The sequence below is a fragment of the Microcebus murinus genome, chromosome 20, assembly GCF_040939455.1.
Source record: "Microcebus murinus isolate Inina chromosome 20, M.murinus_Inina_mat1.0, whole genome shotgun sequence".
NCBI lineage: Eukaryota > Metazoa > Chordata > Mammalia > Primates > Cheirogaleidae > Microcebus > Microcebus murinus.
This window is the reverse complement of record NC_134123.1, coordinates 14,957,528-14,983,174: the sequence shown is the minus strand read 5'-3', so window position 1 is coordinate 14,983,174 and position 25,647 is coordinate 14,957,528. Positions and strand designations below refer to the sequence as shown.

At 36.2% G+C, this 25,647-nt stretch overlaps 2 protein-coding genes across 3 annotated transcripts in view; one reads left to right on the top strand and one right to left on the bottom strand.

Moving 5' to 3' along the window:
- CDH8 (cadherin 8) overlaps nucleotides 1–25,647 on the top strand; it is a 359,018-nt gene that overhangs the window by 66,288 nt on the left and 267,083 nt on the right. The gene's annotated exons all lie outside the window — the stretch shown is intronic.
- LOC142862613 (transcription factor BTF3 homolog 4) lies at nucleotides 8,213–8,897 on the bottom strand. The gene has a single exon (XM_075995691.1). It carries the CDS (start codon nucleotides 8,827–8,829, stop codon nucleotides 8,353–8,355), a length of 477 nt encoding a protein of 158 aa, XP_075851806.1. The 5' UTR covers nucleotides 8,830–8,897; the 3' UTR covers nucleotides 8,213–8,352.

Below are 25,647 nucleotides of genomic sequence, written 5' to 3'. Positions count from 1 at the left end.
AAAAACTCTTATGGGCATCAGCCTAGGCAAAGAATTTATGAAGAAGACCCCAAAGGCAATCACAGCAACAATAAAAATCAATAAATGGGACCTGATGAAATTATAAATCATTAGAGCAAATAGACAACTGACAGGATAGAAGAAAATATTTACGTACTATATATCCAATAAAGGGCTGATAACTGAAATCTGTAAAGAACTTAAGCAATCGAGCAAGGGAAAAAAAATCAAACCCATTAAAAATGGGCAAAAGAAATGAACAGAAACTTTTCAAAAGAAGACAGACTAATGGCCAACAAACCTATGAAGAAATTCTCAACATCTTTTATCATCAGAGAAACGCAAATCAAAACCATAATGGAATAGCACTTAACTCCAGTAAGAATGGCTTTTATCAAAAAAATCACACAGTAACACATGTTTATGTGACTGTGGAGAGACAGGAATACTCATATGCTCTTGGTGGGACTGCAAACTAGTACAACTTCTATGGAAAGGAGTATGGAGATACCAAAAAGTACGAATAGTAGAACTACCGTTTGATCCAGCAGTCCGTCTGCTGGGCATCTACCCTGAGGAAAAAAAGCCATTCTATAAAAAAGACAACTGGACTCAAATGTTTATAGCAGCACAATTCACAACTGCAAAGATATGGAAACAACCCAAGTGCCCACTGATACATGAGTGGATTAATAAAATGTGGTGTGTGTATACTATGGAGTACTACTCAGCCATAAAAAATGGTGAACTAATATGTCTTGTACTAATCTGGATGGAACTGAAGACCATTATCTTAAATGAAGTATCACAAGAATGGAAAAACTAGCACCATATGTACTCACCATCAAATTGGTTTTAACTGAACAACACTGAAGTGCACATCTAGTAATAATCATTGGGAGCTGGGCAGATGAGAGAGGGGAGGAGGAGATGGGTATATTCATACCTAATGGGTGTGGTGGGCACCGTCTGGGGGATAGACACGCTTCAAGCTCTGACTCGGGTGGGGCAAAGGCAATATATGTAACTTAAACATTTGTACTCCTGTAATATGCTGAAATAAAAAAAATTAAAAAGAAATTCTATATGCATACCATCATGGATGTGTATGGAGAATATCTGAAAAAAATGCACATACAGAAGTTATCAACTGTTGCCTCAGGCAGCGTTGAGAGGGTGGATGTGGAGAGAGACTTACTTTTTATTTTACACAATTTTATATCCTTGTTCCATTTGCCCATGTTATGCTATACTTCTGTTAAAAGAAAAAGAGAGAGAGAGAGAGAGAGAAGGAACAGCAGATGTTTGATTTTTGGCTGAAAGGAGTGAAGCACCGATTTTAAGTCAAATGTCTAAGTCCTATGGTATTAGAAGAGATGCTTTAGGTCAGCAGCCCAAGACTAACCAGGTTTGTGGAAGATGATCTCATCACTGTCCTCATAGGGCAGATCCATGCAGCTTACGTGATAGTAACAGGAAATGCTGACTGTGGCACAGTCATAATTACGCCCTCCTGCGTGCTCCTCCCATCTCCTCCACCCTGACCCCATACCCACCACACCTTAATCAAGGGTTCAAGGTTAAGCCCACTCACATGGAGAAGTGCTTACTTAATACAATCTCCCTTTGAACAACATGGGTTTGAAGTGCTCAGGTCCACTTACATGTGGATTTCATCCTGCTTCTGCCACCCCTCAGACAGCAAGATCGACCCCTCCTCTCCCTCCTCCTCCTCAGCCTACTCAACATGAAGAAAAAGTCCTTTATGATAATCCACTTCCACTTAATGAATAGTAAATATATTTTCTTTTCCTTATGTTTTCTTAATAACATTTTCTTTTCTCTGGTTTACTTTATTACAAGAATAGAGAATATAATACCGATTGCACAAAAGTATGTATTAATCAACTGTTCAAGTTATAGGTAAGGTTTCCCATCAATAGCAGGCTATTATTAGTAGTTAAGTTTTTGGGGAGTCAAAAGTTAAATGCAAATTTTTAACTGTGCAGGGGCGGGAGGTGTCAATGCCTCTAATCCTTGTGTTTTTCTAGGGCCAACTATATTTGTATTTATCCCACTTTTCACAAGTATAACAAATATTTATGGAGTTTGTACCATTTGCTAGGCATTGTTCTAAGTATAGAGACATAGAGGTGCATAAGTGCACAAGACAGATATTACCTACCACTTTTTTACGTGAAACATGAACAATTTACATTCCGATGGGAGATAACTGTACTTGTGAGTGTGCTATCTATAAGGTAGGGTTAACAGATAAAGAGTAAGAAACATTTAGGGCATTCTTCTGTGAAGAAGTAACATGAGAGCAGAGACTGGAATGAAAGAGCTGTGCAACTTTCCCTGAGACTGGGAGGAGGTGGTCAGGTGTAAAGAAAAGGAAGAGAACAAGTGAGGAATGATCATAGTGGATCACATCCTCCACACAGGAAACAGAGAAGAGAGAGGGCAGGGAGGGAAAGCATCAGGGGAAAACCTGATGTGCCATGGAGAAGGATTTGCCTGTGAAGTGTGTGACAGATATTTGCTGCCAGTGGAGATTTTTAGTGGGAGAATGGTGTCATCCAATTCATGATTTTAAGAGATCATTATGTCTTCTTTGAGGGGGATGGACCATAGGGAGACAGGAGTGGAAACAGGGAACCCATTTAGGATGGTACTCTGATTTTCTTAGAACATTCAGCTTAGAACTTTAAGAATGTAGATCCTCAGAGAATGTAGGGAGGGAAAAGTGGGTAAAGTGAGGGGAGCTATCTTGAAGCTAGCAAGAAGAGGTCTGAAAATATTATTTTTTTAAAAGATGAGGCATACTGCTTAGCATGTCCACAAAGATCCAACCAGTCAAGGCTGAGATTGAAGGTGGAAGATGTAGGAAGGAAGAAAGGGAGGGGAGGAGGAAGGAGAGAGGGAAAGAGTTAAGCAAACTGAATGAAAAATGGGGAAAGGCTCTGAACTGGCAGTAATTCACTCATTCATTGAATTATTTACACTGTAGTTCTTTCAAAATTAGAGGCAGTATTTTTAAGCACTGGATTGTGGGCTAAATATACCATGATGCATTATTACGAAAAAAAAAATTTTAATTAGCTTTTATTAAGTGCCTACAATGTGGCAGGCTCTGTGCTGAAGACAGAAAATATAATACATAGGGGATATGGTCATTATACCCTAAGAACTCAGATTCTAGAGAGGCAGGGCTGGCTTCTTGTTCATGTGCCCTGTAGATTCCCACAGGCCTCTGTTATTCAGAAAGTCCCCAATGCTTGGATAAATGCTTTGCTGTCACTGTCTTGAAATTCTTAATAATGTTTTAAGTGAAGTTCATTGGGAAAAAGGAGCATTAACATAAGCAAAAGAAATACAGAAGAAAGGAAAATACTTATGTTTTATATGTAAAATGACACTTTTTTCTTGACTTTTTCCCCCCACATTTTTGTTTTGTATTGCAAATTATGTATCTGGTTCTGCAGCCAAGCCCGTGGCCATGTGAACCAGTAATTACAGCAGACCCTGGTCTTTCCTATGTGAGAGATGCCTACAGACAGACACAATATAGAAGCACTTAGGTCGGACAAAGATAAGAGTCGGGGAACAGCGCAGGGCTGAGTATCAAAGAAAGCTTATTCAGGAACAAATGAGAATCAAGTTGATTTTTGAAGGAAAATTAGGAGTTGGTCAAATGAGACAAAGCGTTCACTCCGAGAGAGCAACATGTGTGACCGTGAAAAGTTAGAACAGGATGTCTGTGTGCCTGAGGATTTAAAGTTGTCATTAAGGCTGTTGTCCAGGGAATGTCCTGGGGTTATATTGACTGGAGATGGAGATGGAGAGAAATGGTCCGGGTCAGCTCATGGAGAACCTTCTGTGTCATACTCCTGAGCAGAGAAACAAAGTGTCTCTGAAATACTACTCTTTGTGGATAATCTCAGATGTGAAGATAGTACTACAGAAGAGTGATAATTGTAATTATTGGGTATTATATGACACTTCTTGCACAAATAGTTTCATGTGCATTACTTTAGTTTGTAAAATAGTTTTGAAGATTGTGATTAATCCTTATCATAGTTGAAGAAACTGAGGATTGAGCCTTTTATGCTCCTGCCAGGTGCCTGTAGAGAAATTAAATAGAATTGAATAGGAAAATAGATTCATACTTAAGTATTTTGACTTCAGAGCCTATTCTTTTAAGCTTTGTGTGTGTGTGTGTGTGTGTGTGTGTGTGTTGTTTTTTGCTTCCCTATGGAGTCATAGATAAACAGCAATGGCATGAAAAGGTTTTGACAAATTGACAAGGGCTGACCTAGATTATAAGGATGATGGAATGTTATTATGTTGCCGTTAAGGATGAAAGTGCCAATATTGCTTTCTTACATTGATACAGCTCTGCTTTGTTTAGCTGCTTTCCCACATATCACCACATTCATATAGATACGCTCAACTTTCAACTAGATCAAAGAACTCTCATAACTTCAAGCCTGGATGCATGTTTTTCTTTTGACTGGAGAGTACTTCCTCCAAGCGATCTTTCATTTAGCTGAATTCCTGCTGGTCCATCTAAGCTACCACCAGCCTCAAGAATTTTCCCTGTCTCTTGCAGACTGTCTTGGCTTCCAAAGCTCTGTGTTTCTCCATCACTAATCATCTGCATGGTTTGATCAGTTTAGTCATCCTACTTTCTCACAGGATACAAATTCTTGAGGACAAAAAACTGTTTTATTTCTGTATACGATATTCAGTTGCTAGAATGACCTGTAATGTAGTCAATGCACATTTCTATGGTAACGTATGTTACTATCAATTACCCAAGTAGAAGTACCTATCCAATAGAGCACCTAATATTAACACAACATTATATCTGGTGCTTATTCTAAGGCAAAAAGATGTGCTAAGTTTTTGGAATATAAAGATGAAGGGAAAGATGAATGGCAGAAGGAAGAGGAAATGACTTTCCATACGGAGTGGTGAGCAGAGGCAGGATAACGTTTAAGCTGTAACCTGAAGGGTGAGAGATGCCAAGATTCATGTAGAGAGTATCTCATGCATGGAGAATACAGCAAGTGCAAAGGATTTGTGTTGCAGGAAAATTTACCATGTTCAGAACACCTGTGTGTGCATGTGTGAGTATATGTGTGTTTGTGTTCATATACCTTATATATAGTTCACATATATTTAAGTTGGTTCTTTCATTACCACCCTCAAATCCTGCCCTTGCTTCTTTTGTCCCTGAGCTGAATGGCTACTTAAATAGTTTAGAGTCTCTTGAAGTCACATTAACGGGTGTTCTTTTTCACAGAAACTGTGAATCTGACAGAAAGGGAGGATTTCCAATGTGTTCCTTTTAAACTACACTTAGCTGCTGCTTGTGGCTCTTAAATCGACATTCTTCCTGGCTTCCTTGAAGGGAACAATCAGATAGACTGTAGGTGGTCTTGCTTAGACATTTGAAGCTTTATTCTTAGACAAATACTGCCAGCATATTCTTTGATTCCTGAGAGCAGCTAGAACCTTTAAAGGTGTGTGTGTGTGTGTGTGTGTCTGTGTGTGTGTGTGTGTTTTTGTGAGCCTGCCTGTATATGTCTGTATCTATATGTCTGAGGGGAGGAGGAAGGGCTATTAACCGTGATCTCTTGAGTCTCTGATAGTGTAATTAAGAATCAATTGGCCAAAACATAATTTTGAATATATAACTACTTCCACTAACTTGCTTCTGCTGAAACGACTTGCCAAGCAATATTACATTAACACCTAATCTACTCTGAAAATCAGTTAGAAACACTGTAGTACCCAGGTACACCTAATGTTCTTAATGGAGCGTCTGCATTGTATTAGACACATGCATTGACGACTTCACATTAATTAGCATGAGGACTGGCCCTAGGAACACGGGCTGTTTTGACCACAAGGAGGATGAAAATGGATTGAAGAGAATGCAGGCAATCATGTAATGTCAGCTTTAAGGACCCTACAGACTGGACCTCCTGCCTGAAGTACTTCAAGTTCATCTCTGTGGGTGCAGGGTGAAGAAAATCAATATCAATAAAAATGCTATTGAAATTGGAATAAGTTGCACAGAATTGAGCATTTTACCTATCTTTTTATTCTCTTTTTTCTGTTTTATAATTAAGTAAAATAACTTCTTGCCAAGGAGATACAAACTTGTTAAGCAGCATCATAAAAATACTGTTCAGGGACTTGCTATTTTTACTGTAAAAATAGATACTGCTTTGTGCTTATGCAAACGAGGCTTAATTTGCCCTCATAAAATAGAATTTGCATTACCTTGGGTTTGCTGTTTGGAAATTAGATAACATTAAAGAATATAATAAAACACAATGTAAATTTACCTCCTTCCCTTCCTTTTTTCCAAGATGAATTTTATTAGAGTCAAGTGCTTATTTGAGTAAAATGCAGACATTTTCTTTTATGTTTACCTTAAAATTTTGCCATGTGAGGCTTGCACTTTTTCAAAGATTGTCTTGCCTTCTTTAAAACAAAACAAACAAATATCACTTCTGCTATGCAATGAACACTTTCAGAAAATGGGATCAAAAGAGATCTATTGTTTTTAACTTCAGTGTGCAGATATTTGTAGTTAAATGGTGTGTGTATGTGAATGTGTGTATGTGTATATATATGGCAATTAATTTACAGGGTTGATGCTGTTGGTTTAATTATTAAATTATACATGGAAATTTATATTGGAGAAAGTTAAACACATTTTAATATTTTATTCATTCTTATTTGAACACTAATACAGTTAACTTAAGTGATTGAGTGCAATTATTTTTAAGCTTAATAATTTTAATGTAAATAAAGGGATTTGAGCTCTCTTAATAAAGAATTCAATTTTGCCTGTTGGTTTAGTGTGGAATAGCTTTTTTCTATGTACTAATTTACTCTATCTCACATGACAACTCTGACAACTCTGGGCATTTACGAGTCAAGAGGTATTTCCACTATTTAAGCATTTGCCATGGAGAGAGCCCAACAGCTTTGAATTTCCCAGAAGCCTGATAAGATGCATTTTTACAAGGTACTAAGTACTGAAATGGAGATGGTTTGATTTCTTACAGAATAGTAAAAGCATCCTTCCTGTTGGGATTTCCCTGTTCAAAGTTATCCACAGTTTTGTGCAAACAATTTTCAATCACATTACAGTAAAATCTTTCTTGTAAACTGTATTAAAAGTAAAAAAAAAAAGAGACAAGACAATAAAAGAGTAGATGAAGGCTAGGCCTATGAGGTACTTGGACATCTGAATGGAAAGCAAGAATCCATTTGGTTACATGAATATCCATATTCTGCGGGAGAGGATAACATGTTATTTATTAGGTGGAAGTCCATTTCTTATACATTTACTAGGTCTGTGACTTTGGTTAAGCAATTTCCCCAACTCTCTTTTAATTCTTTATCTGTGAAATGGTGCTAATACCTACTTTAGAAGATTATTGTTGAAATACAATGAAATAGTGGTAGTTCATTATGCGTTAGCTTTTAATATTATTACTAGCAAATGGATTTTATATTTACAGATGTATACATTATTGCTTAGATGTTTCACTTCTCAATAAAGATTGGGGTTCAGTTTCACTTCTCACATAAATAATTAGATAATTGTGTGAGTTCGGAATGATTGGGGAAAGTATTTTTGTTTTGCAAATTTGTTTTAAGTATTTATCATGAGTCAAGTTTAGTCCTAGGTTTTGGGGATACAGAGATGTTTAGAGACCAGTTGTAGTTTTTATAGAGAACACACTTTAAATAATGCCATTGGTACTGGGTTTTGACATGAATCCCTGGGAAGAGGAGAGGGTGAGGGCAGTGTCACCAAGACAGACAAATACTATATCTAGATCTTTGCTCCTCCTTTCTCTTTGGTGGATGGATGAAAGCTGAGCAGCCAACTTGGAAATGTATCTTAGAAAGATATGCAGAACCCTAATGTAAAAAGATCTCAGTCTAATGGAATACTCCACTTGTTGATCTCTAAATTTGGCAGTTATACATTCCAAACATAGTGCTTTAATTGAGATGACTCTGTAAAGTTGGCCAGCATAACATTTAACAAAATTGTAATATCTTGGTAACAGTTATTCTATGTTTAGTCCTCAATTCTTTGATATTTGAAAGAGCAAGTCTCTCTATATTAATAGTAAATAGCATGTTCTTAATACACAATACCTACCACTGTCTATTTTTTTTTTTTAATATACAAAATATTTATATTACTGAACTAGTAACAGGTGATGTTCTCCGTGTCTGTAAAACTTTGGAACCACATAGCTGATTTGTTAAATCTAGTCCATGCCAGCTTCCAAAAACCAGAAAAAAATTTTAGTTAGCTTCATTCTTTGATGCCTCATCAAAATTTTCTACAAGATCTGGAACGTCATCATCCTCCTCATCAATGTCTTCTGGTTTTGGTGCTTTGCTATCCAAAACTTGCCGTGGGAACTGTTCAGCTAACTTTCTAAGGCTTGTTAAGCTGTCAGCACCAAGCTGACTTAATATTCCAGGAAGCATTTCTGTGATTGGTTTAGCTTCTGCATGACCGGTAATTGCAAAGGTGTTAGCAGACAGGGAAGCCTGGACTTTGGGATTGTTGAAATGAATAACTGTCCCATCATCTTTAATCATGTTCACCTCTTCAATACCAGCTATATTATTCACAGCAAGTTTTTTAAGAGAACTCTGAAGCTTCTTGTCATCAGCTGTAGCTGTTCTATGTACCACCTTCTTCTTTCTGCGAGCTGTACCCTTGCCCCCTATCCGGACCTGAGCCTGAAGTTTGGCTAACTTTTCTTGATTCATGCTGTTGGTAAATCTGAAGCAGGGAGGGTCCTCCAACACCAGCACGCGGCAAGAGCAAGATGGCTGCCTCAGACCCACTGTCTATTTTTTAAGTAAGAGAGAATTGGTCTCACACTTAGAGATTTTGGGAGAAAAGATTTAGTATTATACATATTTTTTTCCTTTTCACTGTGTTTATTTTTAATGTTCTTTTCATAACGTGACACCAGTTTTCCAATTAACAACAATATGAGAAGTTATTTTTAAGTATATTTACATGAAGAACAACAAATAAAATTAATCAGCTTCTGGTAGAGAAAAATCAAGTCGATGGAGGGGATCAGAAGTATGGTAAACACTGCTTTGCTACTTGGAGATTATACCTGTTAAATACGTCTTGTATCCATTCACTTATCTCCCTTTTCTCCTCTATCCTGGCACTCTGCCTTAGTCTATTCAGGCTGCAGTAACAAAAAAAGGATTATCTTGGCAGCATATAAACAAGATAAATTTATTTCTAACCATTTTAGACATTGGGAAGTCAAAGATCAAGACACCAACAGATTTGGTGTCTGGTGAGGGCTCACTTCCTGGTTCATAGATGGCACTTTCTGATGCCTCTCACTGTGTCTTTGCGCTGTGGAAGGGTTGAGATATCTCTGTTGATCCTCTTTTATAAAGATGCTAATACCATGCTACCCTCATGACCTAATCACTTCCCAAAGGCCCTACCTTCTAACATCCTCATATTGGGGATTCTAATTTCAACATGAGTTTTAGGGAGACACAAGCATTCAGAACATAGCAGGATCCAAACGATCATCTACTTTCATGAATTGTTGCAAAGGTATTCTAAATGATCTCCTTGCATACATTTACTTCTCTTTCCAAACTGTACTCTAGCCTTAATCATAGAGGGGCTATCATTCGATTTGCATTCTGGGAAGATCATTCAGAAAACTACATATGAGCTATTTTTTATTACTTATAGGAGATAAAATCCTGAGGATCTCTAATAGACATTGCATGATTTTACCCCTGCCTGTGTATTCAACCTTCTGCAGATATGCAACCACTTCAGTAGTATTTGAGTTTCTCCAGCTCTGGCCTTCTTTTGGTCTTTTTTTTTTTTTTTTTGACATTTGCGTGGGTTGTTTCTTTGGGAGTTTTGCATGAGCTATTTCCTCTATCGTGAATTTACCTCCTCTGCCATCCAGCCTGTTAACTCCCAGCCTTTCTGCAAGTCTGTTAAATATTTACTTCATTTGAGAAGCCTTCCCTAACACCTCTCCATGAAGCCAAATCTCTTTATTCATTCTCATGTAACACCCAATATCTATCTTTTCTAACACTCGGCAACACGTATACCATTAGTAAAACCATAAATCTGTCTCCCAAATCAAACTGTACATTATTACTATTTTCTTGGTATTCATCATTATATCCTTGGCATCTAACACAGTGAGGGAGCTCAAAATATATTTATTTTTGGATCAATTGATAAATGGAGTTCCCCTGTGGCATTCTTTAACTATAATACTGGTAATTTATTCCTATGTTATAAACTCATGGAAGAAATTATAGATTATTTTGTTTAACTCCCGTTAATATGTGAATCATGATTTTCACCAATATAAAAAGGCATTTTATTTTAATAGACAATTATTAAACATAAGCTCTAAAGAGCTCTGCTTTGGGAGCCACATGGATGAGCAATAAGACATGGCCACTGTCTTCAAGATGTCTAATAATATTCAGTAACTGATTTGGGGTTTATTCTATTTCTTTCCACATTAAAGTTTCCTACTAGCTTATACAATGAATGAATTTCAGCAAAGTTGGCAAATTCCTGTGAAGCAAATCCCATTTTCCCATTGACTTTCATTATTGCATTGGAAATTCATTTCCTCTTGGTGAAGGGGATCTGCAGTATTCTATTGCGTAGTTGAGTGGCTCATTGGGAAATCGTATCCCTTTAAGTGAGTAAGGAGGAAAGCAGGAGAGATAGGCATGATAGGAATTGTTAACATCCTATAATAGTGGTGCAGTTAAGGAAAGAATAATGGTAGTTCAGAAGCTCTTACAGGCTTTTGACTTCAGTACAACAAAATGTGAGGCCCAATGAAGAAAGTAAGCAGGATCTTTGATTTGGAATCCCAGTTTTTTTCCTGCCAATTGAATGATCTAGGGCAATTTATTTAACTTCTTTGAGTTCCATATTTCTCACATGTGAAAAGCAAATAATGTAAGATCTCTCAAAGATGTATTGAGAGGATTAAATGGAGTATATGTGCATTGCTTAGCATAATGTCTGGTAAAAAGGAGGTAACTATATTTGAAGGAGGTAACTATATTCAAATATATATATTTGAATATATCTGCTATTATTATTATTATTATTACCTAAATCCTAGAAGGTGCAATTTTAATGGCTTAAAGATATAACAAAAAAAAAAAAAAAAAAAGAGATGAGAGCTGAATTGGTTTGGGGGAGGAAAATAAGAAATGGAGTGGATATTCTATTATTCAATCTTTTTCAAGGGAAAACGCATGTCAAAATTGTCTCACATCTTGAAACTGTATTTCTTTATATTGCCATTTTTGTCACAAATCCACTTGAATCCGAGGCAAAAGGTGGGATAGACACACAGTCATATCCTTCATGGTACCCTGCCCTCACATTATTTAATCTCTTTAACATTGATTCACTCAACAAACAAGTATTGAACGTCTATGCACATTTGTTAAGTAGAGTAAAATCTGTTACCCACCAGTCATATTTCCCTAAAGGAGTCTTTCTTATGAAGAGCTGCATCTCAGCTAAAAATAGCCTACTCCCTGTCTTATCTCTGGCACCTTCTCTTAACAGAGAAGTCAGAGAGGAAAAAAAAAATCCATTTGAGATCAAAAGGCCGTGCCTTCTGTGTTACAACCTATATCACTTACCAGGGAGTGTATTTCACTCATCCTTTACAGACAGAAAGTGGTTTATCAATAATTTTGCTGTACAACCTCATTTATAGGCCCCTGGATGTCTTGATTTCAGGATAATTCAGGCTCTACATGCTGCACAAGCCCAGGAAGGAGCAAGTATTAGTGTTGTGTTATAGTTCACAGAGATTAAGATGTCTTAACTGTAACATTAACCCAAGCACATCCTGTGAGATATTAATAGATATCTCAGGAAATAGAGTTTCCTAATACTGACCACAGAACTCGTGAGTTAATTATATTGTAGCACGTTTCTTTATTGCAAGGGTAATCAGAAATTTTATCATGCTGACCTGTATTGTATATTTCCAGCTTAAGGATGTGGGATAAGATCGACATAGTTGCTAATGTTTCCAAAGTGCATTTAATCACTTTTGATATATAAAATTACTTTAAAAAATGTCCACGCTTCCACCCCGGTGGGAGGAGTATATAGTTCCTTGCCCCATTCATATTGGGATTGGCCATGTGATTTGAAAGGAAGGGTTTTACAGATCAGTCTTTCTTTTTGTCAAAAATATTATGTGAAAACAGAGAAAAGGAGGATTTTTAAAAATAATATCATCCTGAACAATTAAAATAAACTCTTGTCTTTAGCATATTCTTGATAAGGATTGAAGGTATGCATTTAATATCTGTTGCTGGGCTGCTGGTTCTTTCAATAAGCACTGGACAGCTTCCATGTCATGCCAAGCCCTAGTTGTTTTCTGGTTATGCATTGAAAGATCTTTAGTGGATAATGAATAAATGGCATGTTTGTTATTGGGGAGGCACTGTGCTAAATGTTAGGTTTTGATCGTGTTCTAAACTCCTTCCAGCTTCATGATTTTTTTTTTTTTTTAACTTAGAATGATTGGATCAGAACAAGCAGAAAAGAAGGAGACCAGGAATCCCCAGAAGCTAATTCTCATAGGCAGGCTTCAGTTAACCCTTTTATACATGTCATACATATATACACACACACACATACACACACAAACAGGCACACACACGTATATACACACATACATACATACATATATATTATACATATCTTAATATATCCTTCTTCTATTATATTATTTTTTACAGTATCAGGTTCATCTCTGTTTGTACCCTAATTTGGTGTCATCAGTTTGTAATCACCAACTGAGTGAGTGATTTTCATGTGGTTTTCTCATTATGATGCCATTATCAATGTAGTGCTCTTAATGATTTGCTAACCAGGACAGAAGTATGGACAGGGAAGATTTAATAAAGACTGTTAACTGCATATGATCAAGAGTCCTGTGCTCTCAACCACATAGATGGTAAATTCCATCAGATGAATGAAATTATTCTTGGATTATTTTCATTTCCTGGAGGCATCTTCTATTTGAGAGCAGAGCCACAACAGCCCTGTAAGTTGACCAATAACAATTCCGTGTTGAAATCTGAATACATTTTAACACTGTTTAATATTTATTTTAATCATAGGCATAACTTGCAATGCTCTAGAGCAACAAGTGAAGCTTTTTAAAGAATGAGTTGAAACAAACATGTCAAATGAGAAAAAAATCGCATTCATATACTAAGTCTGAACAAGAGTGTGTTACTTTCTTTAGAGGAAAAATGTGTTATATTTTCCCTCAGATTTATACTATCTGAAACCTGAATTCTGTTCCATTTTTATTTTTCATTAACTAATATATTTTAGGAGGAGAGAATTCAACCTAAAGTGAGAACTCCATGTAGGCAGGGCCATGTATTGTTCATCATCCCTGTGGGTAACTTCTTTGGCAAGTGGTAGGAACACAATATATGTTTGTTGAATCTGAATGACTAATTAGCTGAATCTATCCCTGAATGGTATAGTTACAAAAATACATGCTTGATAATGATTAGCATTTTCCTTAACAAATTTAACATAATTTTTATTCAAGTTATTTTCATATAAAAGTATTTCATTGCCTTAAGAGAAAAATCTATATTTTCCTTATTTCTTTATAAACTTTATTATAATGATCATACTTAATATTAAATCAAACATACATCAATTTAGAAAAAAAATATTTACCATAGTATTCATGCATAGGAAATTAATGGGTTGAAGTGGTTTGGGCACACTTTGTGATACTGTTTTTCAGCAGCCTTGAAATTTATGGCTTTAAAAAAAAACAAAGAATTGTTTCAACTCTCTTAGCAAGATAATATTTAGTAAACTAGTGGAAATGCACTGCTTCAATCACTATTAAATCTTCCACCAGTAAATAAGAGTTGAACACTTTCATAGAAAATAGATCACTAGATTTGACCAATTTCAGTTACTACACAGTTGCATTCTAGATTCTACCTGGAAGATCCTCTCTTCTATAAATGCCACACCTATGATAGTTCTTCATGACCCAAGAGAAGAGAAGCATTGCCATTCAGTTCAACAAATGTTTAATAAGGGCCAAATTGTGGAGATCTAGACTCTACAGAAGCTATATAGGCTGTGTCTGCTTGGGCAAGTTACTTTGTGGCATTGAACTTCAGAATACCCCTATTCTACCTAAATTGCATCTGGTCTTTAGGATCAAGAGGGCTAATATGTATGAAGGGAAAAGGTGTAAGAAAACCATTATGTATTGAATACTTATTGTGTGCCAAAGACTTTATCTATAGAATTTCAGTTTCCTAACCTATTGAATAAATATGATGATACCTCCCCACTATAAAAAGGAAAGTAGAAGCTTGAGCAAGCATCACCTGTTGGAGCTTGGACTCAAGTCATGACACACCTGGATCTAAAATTCAACTCTTTTATTTTTCTCTCCATTGCCTCTCCAAGAACACTTAAGGTGTAAGTATAAAAATAGATGCCTTCTTTAGAAGTCTTCTGGACATTATGAATGACACACCATATTCAATTCCTGTGGTTTCCACAATCTCTTGTAGACCATTTTCACTTAGTAGAAGTAGAAAAGAGTTGTTTAAACTTTTTGTAGGGGTCTTATGCTATATAGTTTTTCTGAAGGATCTTAGGACAGAAGATACAAAGTTTCCACTGGAGATTCCCTGATTGTCATCTCCAAAATGTGGGGTAGACCTTTGGGCACGAGTATATTTCACATTTCCTCTGTGTGTGCGTGTGTGTGTATTGTGTGTGTGTGTGTGTGTTCATGTGTACAAGTGGGACATTGCAAGTGGGCAGATGGTAATAGAAATCTACTTTGGAAAGGTGTTAGGAGATGTTGATGCCAAAAGTAGGAAAGTGGAGTCAAGCTTTTCGAGTATCTTTTGACAGCCAGTGATTTTGAATATACTGAAATCCATTCTGCCCATTACTTATTAAAATGAAGGGAAATCACAAAGCATCCTTTGATTCAGCCACGTTTCTTTTCACATTTTACTGCCATTCATTCTACAGCCTTCCAAAGGATTTAAAAGAAAAATAGGAGGAAATAAAGAAACAAAACAACTCCCCCCCCCAAAAAAAAAAACCAAATCACTGTGCCTGAGAAAGCTGTTAGAAAGCCTCATTCTCTGTAAACAGCTTGCCCCACCACCTTTTAGCAACATATTTCTCTTGATTCACACCAGCTGGTCGTTTCTAATTTCTCCTCAGTGTCTTGAAATAGCAATTTTCCTTGAAGCTAATCTCTCAGCCTTTACAGATGACTCCCTGGGTTTGGATTTCCTAAAGAAGGTGTTAGGCCCCCTCAACTGTCTGCTCTTTCCTGTTCTACTCCTCATGTTATTAACTCCTAAGCAAACTTAGACTCCACAGCTAACCTTTGAGTAGGGCTGCTTCCAGAGATCCACATTGCCTACGAGTTTAGGTAACCTTTGGGGTAAGAATGATGGTATATTGGGGTGGATAAACAGGGATCCTTTTCTTTTATCATGCATCTGGCAGGACTGATTGAGGCTTGAGTATCCTGCCACAGATCATGTGGCTCTCTGAGCAGTGACAACCATTGTTTTTTTATTTCAGAATATTAAGGGGGTACAAACATTTTGGTTTCGTGTAATGCATTTGCCTCACCCAAGCCAGGGCTACAAGCGTGGCCCTCTCCAACACAGTGACCTCCACCTCCATTAGTTGTGAGTTTACCCCCCCCCCCCACCTCCCCATGACCGGCACCCCATGAGTGTTATTACCATGTGAACACTTTAGTGTTGATCAGTTAGTGCCTAGTACATGTGGTGCTTGTTTTTTTCATTTTTGTGATACCTAACTTCAAAGAATGGGCTTAAGCTCTATCCAGGATAATATAAGAGGCGCTAGATAATATAAGAGGCGCTAGATACATGTACCACATTTTATTAGTCCACTCATGTATTGATGAGCACTTTGGTTGTTTCCACATATTTGCAATTGTGAGTTGTGCTGCCATAAACATTCGAGTGCAGATATCTTTATTATAGAATATATTTTTTTTCCTCTGGGTAGATGCCTATTAGTGGGATTGCTGGATCAAATGGTATTTCTATTTCTAGCTATTTCTAGCTCTTTGAGGTATCTCCAAATTCTTTTCCACAGAGGTTGTACTAATTTGCAGTCCCACCAGCAGTGTAAGAGTGTTCCAATTTCTCCACATCCTCACCAGCATTTGTTGTTTTGGAACTTTCTGATAAGCGCTATTCTCACTGAAGTTAGGTCATATCTCATTGTGGTTTTGATTTGCATTTCCCTGATGCTTAGAGACATTGAGCACTTTTTTATATGTTTGCTGGCCAATAGTCTGCCTTCTTTTGAAAAGTTTCTGGTCATGTCCTTTGCCCATTTATTGATGGGGTTGTTTTGATTTTTTCTTGTTGATTTTCTTAAGCTCTATATAAATTTTTGTTATCAGCCCTTTAACAGATGTGTAGAAAGCAAATATTTTCTCCCATTCTGTAGGTGACAACCATTTTTTTAAGGAGCACATGACTTTGCCACCATTCTGATGCAAATTCTATTAACAAAGATAAAACATATTTCTCATCTACTACTGCATTTAATCTTCACAAGGACCCTGTCAGATGCATTATCTCATGTCTTTTTAAAAAATTGTTTAAAAAACTCTTTAAAAAACTGTCTTTTTTAAAAAGCCTTTTTAAAAGAGGCTCAGAAAGTTTAAGAACTTACTAATATTAATACAGAGCTCTTAGGAATGAAATTTCAAACTCAGGAGTGTCAGATTCCAAAGCAAAGTGTTCTCACTAAAGCCGCAATGGCAAGGTTCTGTGTATAATGGATGACAGTGCCCAGTATTTCATTGAGGTAAGTATGATGAACTTCCTTTTTTTTAACCTGTTGTTTTAGATTTAGGACCATTCATGGAAAATGGAATACATATTCATTCAGAAAACTTCTATTAAATGCCTGTATGTCTGAATAAACCCATTTCTCACACTGACCTACTAAGGAATTGTCTGGCATTCATGTGAACAACTAGGTTTTTGACTTAGAGTAGAATGACCATTCTATCAAAAACTCCATGCCATTTTGACATGAAAATGATCTGTAAACACCTATCCAGAATTCCGAATTAATCTAAAGAAGGACAGAATATATCTCACGAATTTTATCTTTCCCAGGTGTCTAGAAAATTAATGATGAAAATTAATTTTACCATCACCTTGTTTGTTTTTATTCATTTGTTCTCTCATTTAACAGTGTACTATAGATCACCTAGTATTAGTGAGGTGCTGTCCTAGGTGCTGAAATACAGACTGAACAAGGCAGATTAAGCCTCTACTCCCACGAAGTTCATATTTTTATGTTTGAGGTTGGGGAGTAAGAAAATAAACAAGATGAAGCAGAATGATGTAATATGGAATGACTGGGTGATTAGTTTGGGATGCCTGGAAAATCTTTTTGGATTTTTTAAAGATGTGAATAATTAGAAATAGCCAACTATAGAAAGATAAGGGAGATTAGTACAAATGCCTTTAGCAAGAAACATGGTGAACTTGTTAGAGTAACAGAAAGAAATCCAGGTGGCTGGATAAATATGAGCTAGGAATAGAGTGCTATGAGGTGAAGTTGGGGTGTATTACAAAGGGCAGATAACACAGGTTCTCATGCATTAAGATATGGTATTAATTGATGAACACTTATGTGCACATATGGTAGTAGCATTCATTGGGTGTTGGGCAGGTGGGAGGTGGGAGGAGGAAATGGGTATATTCACACCTAATATGTGCGGTGAGCACTGTCTGGGGGATGGACAAGCTTGTAGCTCTGACTCAGGCAGGGCAAAAACAATGTATGTAACCTAAATATTTGTACTCCTATAATATTCTGAAATATATATATATATATATATATATATATATATATATATATATTGAAAAATAGACCTAGCCTACTTTTTAAATGTCATTGGTGGATACTGAAGAGTATTAAATAGGGGGAAGCATGATTTTTTTAATATTTCAAAATGACCACTTAGGCTATAATATATAGAATGAATATTAGGGAGATAAAATTAGAGGGGAGACATTTAGATGACTCTTATGTGGTCCAGGCAAGGGATGCTATTTTCTTGGTTTGAGGATGTGGGTAGAAACAGGAGAGTTTAGGGATATTTTTAGAGAATGAGCTAACACTCTTTACCGACTATTTGGACATAGTATTTGTAAGAAGAAGAGGGATCAGGAGGACTTATTCAGTAGATGACATTGACATTTACTAAAATAAGCAGCAGGTTATGTGTAAGGGAGAGATCAAAGGATTGAGAGTTCTACTTAGGCCATGTGAACACTGAGGTTTCTTTGAAATGTTCATGTGGAAATGTCAAGCACGATCTCAGATATATGAGTTTGGGGTTCTAGAGGAAGGTCATGCATTGTACATACACATTTTTGTATCAATGACATTGAGATAAGATAGGATAAGATCTCCTAAGGAAAGTATGTAAATAGATAGAGAAGAAGATTAAGGATGCTACTGGCGGGAACTCCAACATCTTGAGTTCTGCAAAAGGAGGAGGCATCAGCAGAGGAAACTAAGATTATGAAAGGTAATGGAATCAGAAATAAAGCAGGTGAATTAAATGTTCTGGAAATCAAGAAAAAGAAAATATTTCAAGAAGGATATGACTCCTTGTTTTACTTGTTGTTTTTCATTATTTTAATTCAAATCATTCTGGGTCAAAGCAAGAGCTATTTGAAGATACTCTTTGAAGAAATCTTAACTTCCCTAAAAAGGGATTTAAAAAAAGATATTAGCCATATTTCTAGGTCACCTCTCTGAAATTTCATCATACAACTGAAACTGTCTTTTAAGTCTGCACATAGAGAAAATGAGAACCAACAATAAGTGCAATTTGTCTTAACTGTTTATTTTTCTTATGGATTATGACAATTATTTGAAAACAGTCTTGCATTACCATGAAAATACTATATTTTTTTCTTTGTGTCAAGTTCAACTTGATTGAGTTCTGTGCATTTAAAGTGTTACAATATTAATATGCTTATTTATGATTTTCATATCTTCCAACATTATCGTATTGTTAGTGTTACTGCTATTACTATTTTATGTTCATCATATTGAATGTGCCTCTCTTGTCCCTAAGATCTGAGACTCTTCAAAACTTGAATCACTTACCTTTGAGGAGGACACAATGTCAAAACAAGATACACAAAAAGAAAACTTGAGTCTGCAATTCTTGAAAGATAGACAAAGAGGGCATCTCTTGGGGTGTGCCATATGGCATTTTCTTGCCAAGAAGTTGCAGTTGAGTCAGCCAGCTGTGATTACATCAGACCCAGGGAGACTTTAGGGATTCTACCAGCCTCTGTTCCAGGTCTTTCTCTAAGATAAAATAGCCCATTAGCACAGCTCTCCCTAGCAAAGCTGTAAACTCTGGCCTGGTGAGGAGCACACATATTTAGAAGCCAATTCGAACCAGTAATGAGATCTTCAGTGTGCAGATACATATTAGATGGGTCAAGGAGCACAGTAGGATTCGATCCTGTGGTGATTCATGTTGAGGTATACTGCTTGGCATAAGAAAGATATAAAAGGAGATAAGAGGTAGAAGTTTATTTTTAATACATTCTTCATTATATAAAAAAAATCTATGAAATATCCAAGAAATATAAAGACTGGCTTTTATTTTCTCTTTAACATTTATTGTTTGTGATATGGTGAAATGGGCGAATTAATAAGAAAATGTGCTCAGAAGGAAATGCACCTCTTTTATATGGGGTCAGAAGAGAAGTATTGGGAGGAGGGTGATGTTTTGTGAGCCAGATATTTCTATAATAGTATGAATCCTGGCCCCATCACTTTGAGTCTATGTGCTCCAGAGCAAGTTTTAAACTCTTTGTGTCTTATTTTCTTATCTGTTCAATGTGATAAATAATGCTTATGTCCCTGAAAATGGCAGACAGTCAGTGATAGCTATTTACAATATTGTTTCATGTATTTCTACAAATTGCTAAAGCTTTAGCCTTTTTCCTGACTTTATGTGTAGCAGGAGAGGCAGATTTATTTGCATAGCCCATCACTTTCAGATTATGGTAGGGCTTGGTATTTAGCTTTTTGGTATTATAGTCAATTACAAATGATTTATTAGCTACTAGGAAGGTGTAATATAAATAATAAACTGGAAAGTTATAGATAAATTATGTTTTTAATTGGAATGCTAATAAATTATAATGTCATGTTATGAAATAGATAGCTGGATTTTTCAAACACCAGAGTAAGAGTCACCTGATGAAAATTTACTCAATGATGCCATAACTTAAACTTAGCTGTGAGACGAAAATCTGCAAAGGAGGGAAAATGCTTCCCCATATTCAAACATAGTTTATTTGAATTTGGAATTATTTAATATTTATACAGGTATAAACCTTGATACGTGTGGAAGATGCAGAAATCATTTCTTTTCTGATTAAGTAACAATAAACTTTTCCTCCCAATATTTTTTTCTACTTGAGATGGAGAATCCATGTTTTGTTTGAAAATATTTTCTGAATTGAAATGTGTAACTTAGAAACAAGTTGAGCTGTTATGATAATTAGAAGCATTTTTTATGCATCTTCATCTTTTTGGATCTGATACCAATGAACAATTCTAAAAAGCATTCAAAATTTGACAAATATCATCACCTCTAGGAATCAAAAAACTCAGAATCTGATGAACAGATGAGGCCTTATTTTTTTTTCTGTTTTTTGCCAGTTGTTTCTTTATATATATATATATATATATATATATATATATATATATATATATATATATTATTTTTTATTTATTTATTTTTTTGAGACAGAGTCTTGCTTTTTGGCCCAGGCTACAGTGAGTGCCGTGGCATCAGTTTAGTTCACAGCAACCTCAAACTCCTGGGCTCAAGCAATCCTGCTGCCTCAGCCTCCTGAGCAGCTGGGACTACAGGCATGTGCCACCATGCCTGCTAATTTTTTTTCTACATATATTAATTGGCCAATTAATTTCTTTCTCTATATAGTAGAATGGGGTCTCGCTCTTGCTCAGGCTGGTTTCGAACTCCTGACCTCGAGTGATCCGCCTGCCTCGGCCTCCCAGAGTGCTAGGATTACAGGCGTGAGCCACCGTGCCCAGCCTTCTTTTTTTTTTTAATTATTATTTCAGCATATTATGGGGGTACAAATGTTAAGGTTATGTATATTGCCCATGCCCCCCCACCTCAAGTCAGAGCTTCAAGCGTGACCATCCCCCAAACGTTGCATATCTCACTCATTGTGTTTGTATAGGCCTTATTTTACATGATAAATCTTGTCAATTTCTTTGTCTTTTTTTTATTTCTTTTATCTGAGTGACAGAAGAATATGTTTATACAGTATAGCTACATATAACAGTATAAAGACCAACATTAATTAAATGCTTATTAAATAGCTGGCATAATACATTACATATATTATCTAATTCAGTCTTTAGAAACAACCCTATGAGGTCTGAACTATCCTATTTACAGGTGAACATGTGGAGTGACAGGATTGAGTAAATTGCTTAAGGCCACACAGTATATAGACATCAAAGCCACTTCAAAGGCCCAAGCAGTCTACTCTGTGCTTAACCTCAATTCAATACTTCCTCTTTTCCATGAAAACTCCTTGGGGTTGAAAACGTCTTGAACATGTTGATCTTTGGACACACTCGGTTGATTTTTCTCAGCTCTGATTGACTAAAAGAGGTTACCCGGCAGATGCACTTCGTGTTTTTATTCTCAGCTTAATTATGTGCTATTACCTTCCATTTTAATATCATTCCTCATACGTATTACTTACAAACACTAACATCCAGGAAGTACATTTGCAGTTCTTAAAGATGAGGCCCAGGCACTGGGCCTCTGGTTCTGCACCATGCAGGGGAAAACAGAAAACAGCAATATATATCTTCTTCAGGCAAAGAGAGATTCCACCAGGAGTAAGGATGGAAGGGCTCCTCACTCTAACTGCAAAGAGTGAATACTTTCAATTTTATGTTATTCTTCCTCCAGTATGAACTACTGCAGTTCTAAATTGACTGGTAAGATCATGGAAATTATGTGTATTGTAAAATGATTTTCCTTTGGGATAACTGAGTAATTAATTCATTCCTCATCAAATTGTCTATAGCCACTGAGGTTGCACATAGATCTGTGCTTCATTAGGAATCAATGAGATATACACTCAATGAAGTCATTTTATATATGATTTGGGGAATTAAAAAAACTCTATTAATTTATCTCAATCACTCAACATGAGGTGTTGTAGTTTTCCAGGGCATCCATGAAATACTGAATTGTACCATTTGGCTCCTTTAAAGCAATTTAATTCCATTAAATTTAATAATATTTAGTACTTACAAAGTATCATCTCCTTTCAAATGGAAACATTAACTGCTGTAATTAATCCTCTAAGCACTTCTCCTGGCTAAAAATATAAACAGAAATAAAGAAAGCAATTAGGCATAGGTGTGCCCTTGATAAAAAAAGGGAACACGATTATGTGTTTAGCCCCTGACTCAGGACTCCTGGGTTCAGTTACTACTGTAAAAGGTTTTTTCTTTTGGGAGGCAAACAGTTCACTTTGTAGACATTTAAGTTTATACCTAAGGTTTGATGAGTTGGGAGAATGTATCCAGGTCCCTTTACAGATACTGTGAATAAAGCTCTATCATTAGTGAAGATATCTCTATCATTAGTGAAGATAGTAAAGCTCTATCTTAGTGAAGATTTGGAAATAAATGACATGTTAGGCAAATTTTCACACTGAATTACTTTTTATTCTCCAAAAATTTTGACTATCAATTATCTGCTGTTCACTACCTCCTCTGGAGGAAAGTGGGGAGGAGGGAGCAGATATTAATAGTAAACAGTTTGTGTTTCTTCTGGTCACTGGTGTGCTAATTTAAGCCTCCCCACCTCACAACCGAACAACTGAACTGTATCTCAAATTGGTTAGTTTGATATTTTTGTAAGACACAAACCTGAACATTTCCTGGCCACTGTCCTTTAGTCACTTCCCTTTGTGTGGGGAACAATTCCAAGCTCCTTCCTATGGCACAAAACATGCTATAATAAGCCACTCTTTCTTGTTTTCATCCCCAAGTCTTTGAGAACTATAGGTTTAGAACCATGTTTTAAAGTTGTACATGTATAAGTACACTAGTTAAAAATTCTTATTTTGGCCGATATTGAATGTTCCCAATACAAAGAAATGATAAATGTTTGCAATGATGGACATGCTAATCACAGTGATCTGATCACTTTACATTACATGTATCAAAATGTCACTATGTACTCCAAGAATATGTACAATCATTTGTCATTTTAAAAATTCAGATTTCATGAAGAATATTCATTAATTATACTTGGAAAAGCACTGCTCCACAGAAAAGCAGCATAAGTGGTTTTTCAATCCTGAATACACATTAAAATCACCTGGAAGGCTTTAAAAAATACCAATTCCTGGGTCTCACTGCAATCTACTAATTCAAGTTACAGGAAAGCAGTGCCTGGTCATTGGCATTTTACAAATTCCTCAGAGATAAGTAATTTCAATTTGCATCTAAATTTTAGAAATATTTCAACATGATCTATTAATAATAATATAATCAAAGGTAATATTGCCTAGAAGTTAAGAATAAACTATGGAATTAGATAACTCTGAGGTACTTTAATATATTCCCAAATTATTATTATTATTGTTATTTTCTGAGACAAAGTCTTGCTCTGTTGCCCCAGCTAGAGTGCCATGGCTTCAGCTTAGCTCACAACAACCTCAAACTCCTGGGCTCAAGTGATCCTCCTGCCTCAGCCTCCCGAGTAGCTGAGACTACAGGCATGTGCACCACTACATCCAGCTAACTTTTTTTTACTTTTAGTAGAGACATAGTTTAGCTCTTGTTCAGGGCTCAGGTTGGTCTGGAGCTCCTCAGCTCAAGAGATCTTCTCATCTCAGCCTCCCAGAGTGCTAGGATTTACAGACATGAGCCACTGTGCCAGTCCCCAAATTATTTTTTAATTCAATTTTTATTTAGGGAGAGAAGGGTATTGACAATAACCAGAAAATTAGGACCCCCAGTGGCAGTTCTCAGTTTTGTCTCTTTTTTTCTGACCAATGAAGCTCTGGACCCCCACACTTGCATATCCCATTCAGCCAGAGGGAAAGCCTTAGGATTCACTGGGTCTATCTTCCTTCAGTATCACAGGGTGAAGAGCCATTGATGCTTTGGGAGATAGGTCACCTTTTACCACTCCAAGTGACTTCTCACATTATTCTTTCCAGCCACATACATCCTCTCTCTGATGGAGTCATGATAAATCTTGTTTTTTCAATCTTGTTAGAAAACTAATGATATTTTGACAGTCTTTGTCTACTGGCCCTAGTTGTGGTAGGTAAATAAGGCACCAGGATGGGGACATGGCACAGTTGTTTGGCAGCATTAGATGTTCGATAACTGTTGGCTGTCTTTGTTTTTATTTACTTGAATGCCTCGTAACTCCCTCTTCTCCTCTCATTATTTCGGAAATCACAGCTTTTTTTCCCTCTTACCAGGGAGATATACAAAGTAAGAACTAACATACCTTGGGTATTTACAATGTAACAGGCACTCTTTTAAGTCCTTATACATATTTAACATTTAACTTTTATACATATGAGGTAAATGTTACTATTGCTTTATTTTAGAGATAAAGGTACTGAATTACTAAGAGTTTATGTAAATTTTTGAAGAATATAGCTAATATGTGGTGGGTCTGGGAATTTGAACTCAGTAAACCTTATTCCACATCTTGTGCTAAACCTTCTTAACACTTACTCTCTTACCCTCTGGATCTGCTCTTAAGCATTATAATCATGTGCATCCATCATAGGCACTCACATCCTCCAATAAACAATGATTAATTTTCTACATTGACTCCTATGCAGACTCCCTACGATGCTATGCTACATGCATAGTTCATTTTCTCTTTTCTCAAGGAGCACTTAGTCTCATAGAGGACCACACACGTGTCTTATATACTCAGGTGTCTTTAATTCACAGCAAAGTGTCAGGCATATCCTATTTGCTCAAAAAAATGCTAAGAATAAAACCAATGAAAAAAATGAATTGTGAACTCATAGAAAATAGACTTAGAAACAAAATTATATAACTAAGAAATATAAGAGTTCTTCCTTCTCCCATCAAATGTATGCAAGTATCAGTTTCCGGTCAGGATGAGGTTAGAGATGAGGAAATTCAAATGCATATTTCTGTTCTTAATGCTGTGTTACTAAAGTCCAGGAACGGCTCTAGATATATATTTTCAGTTGTATACTATTACCATTCATCATTTCCAAATTCTTCCACCCAGAATTTGCCTACATATAGCTGTATTTGAGTCTAATGGAAATTTAATGAAAATATATTGGTTAATTCATTTCATATAAAATAATATGATGGTTTTA

Bases quoted from the DNA above. Each gene is read 5' to 3' on its own strand.
- LOC142862613 (XM_075995691.1), bottom strand. From the start codon at position 8,829: ATGAATCAAGAAAAGTTAGCCAAACTTCAGGCTCAGGTCCGGATAGGG.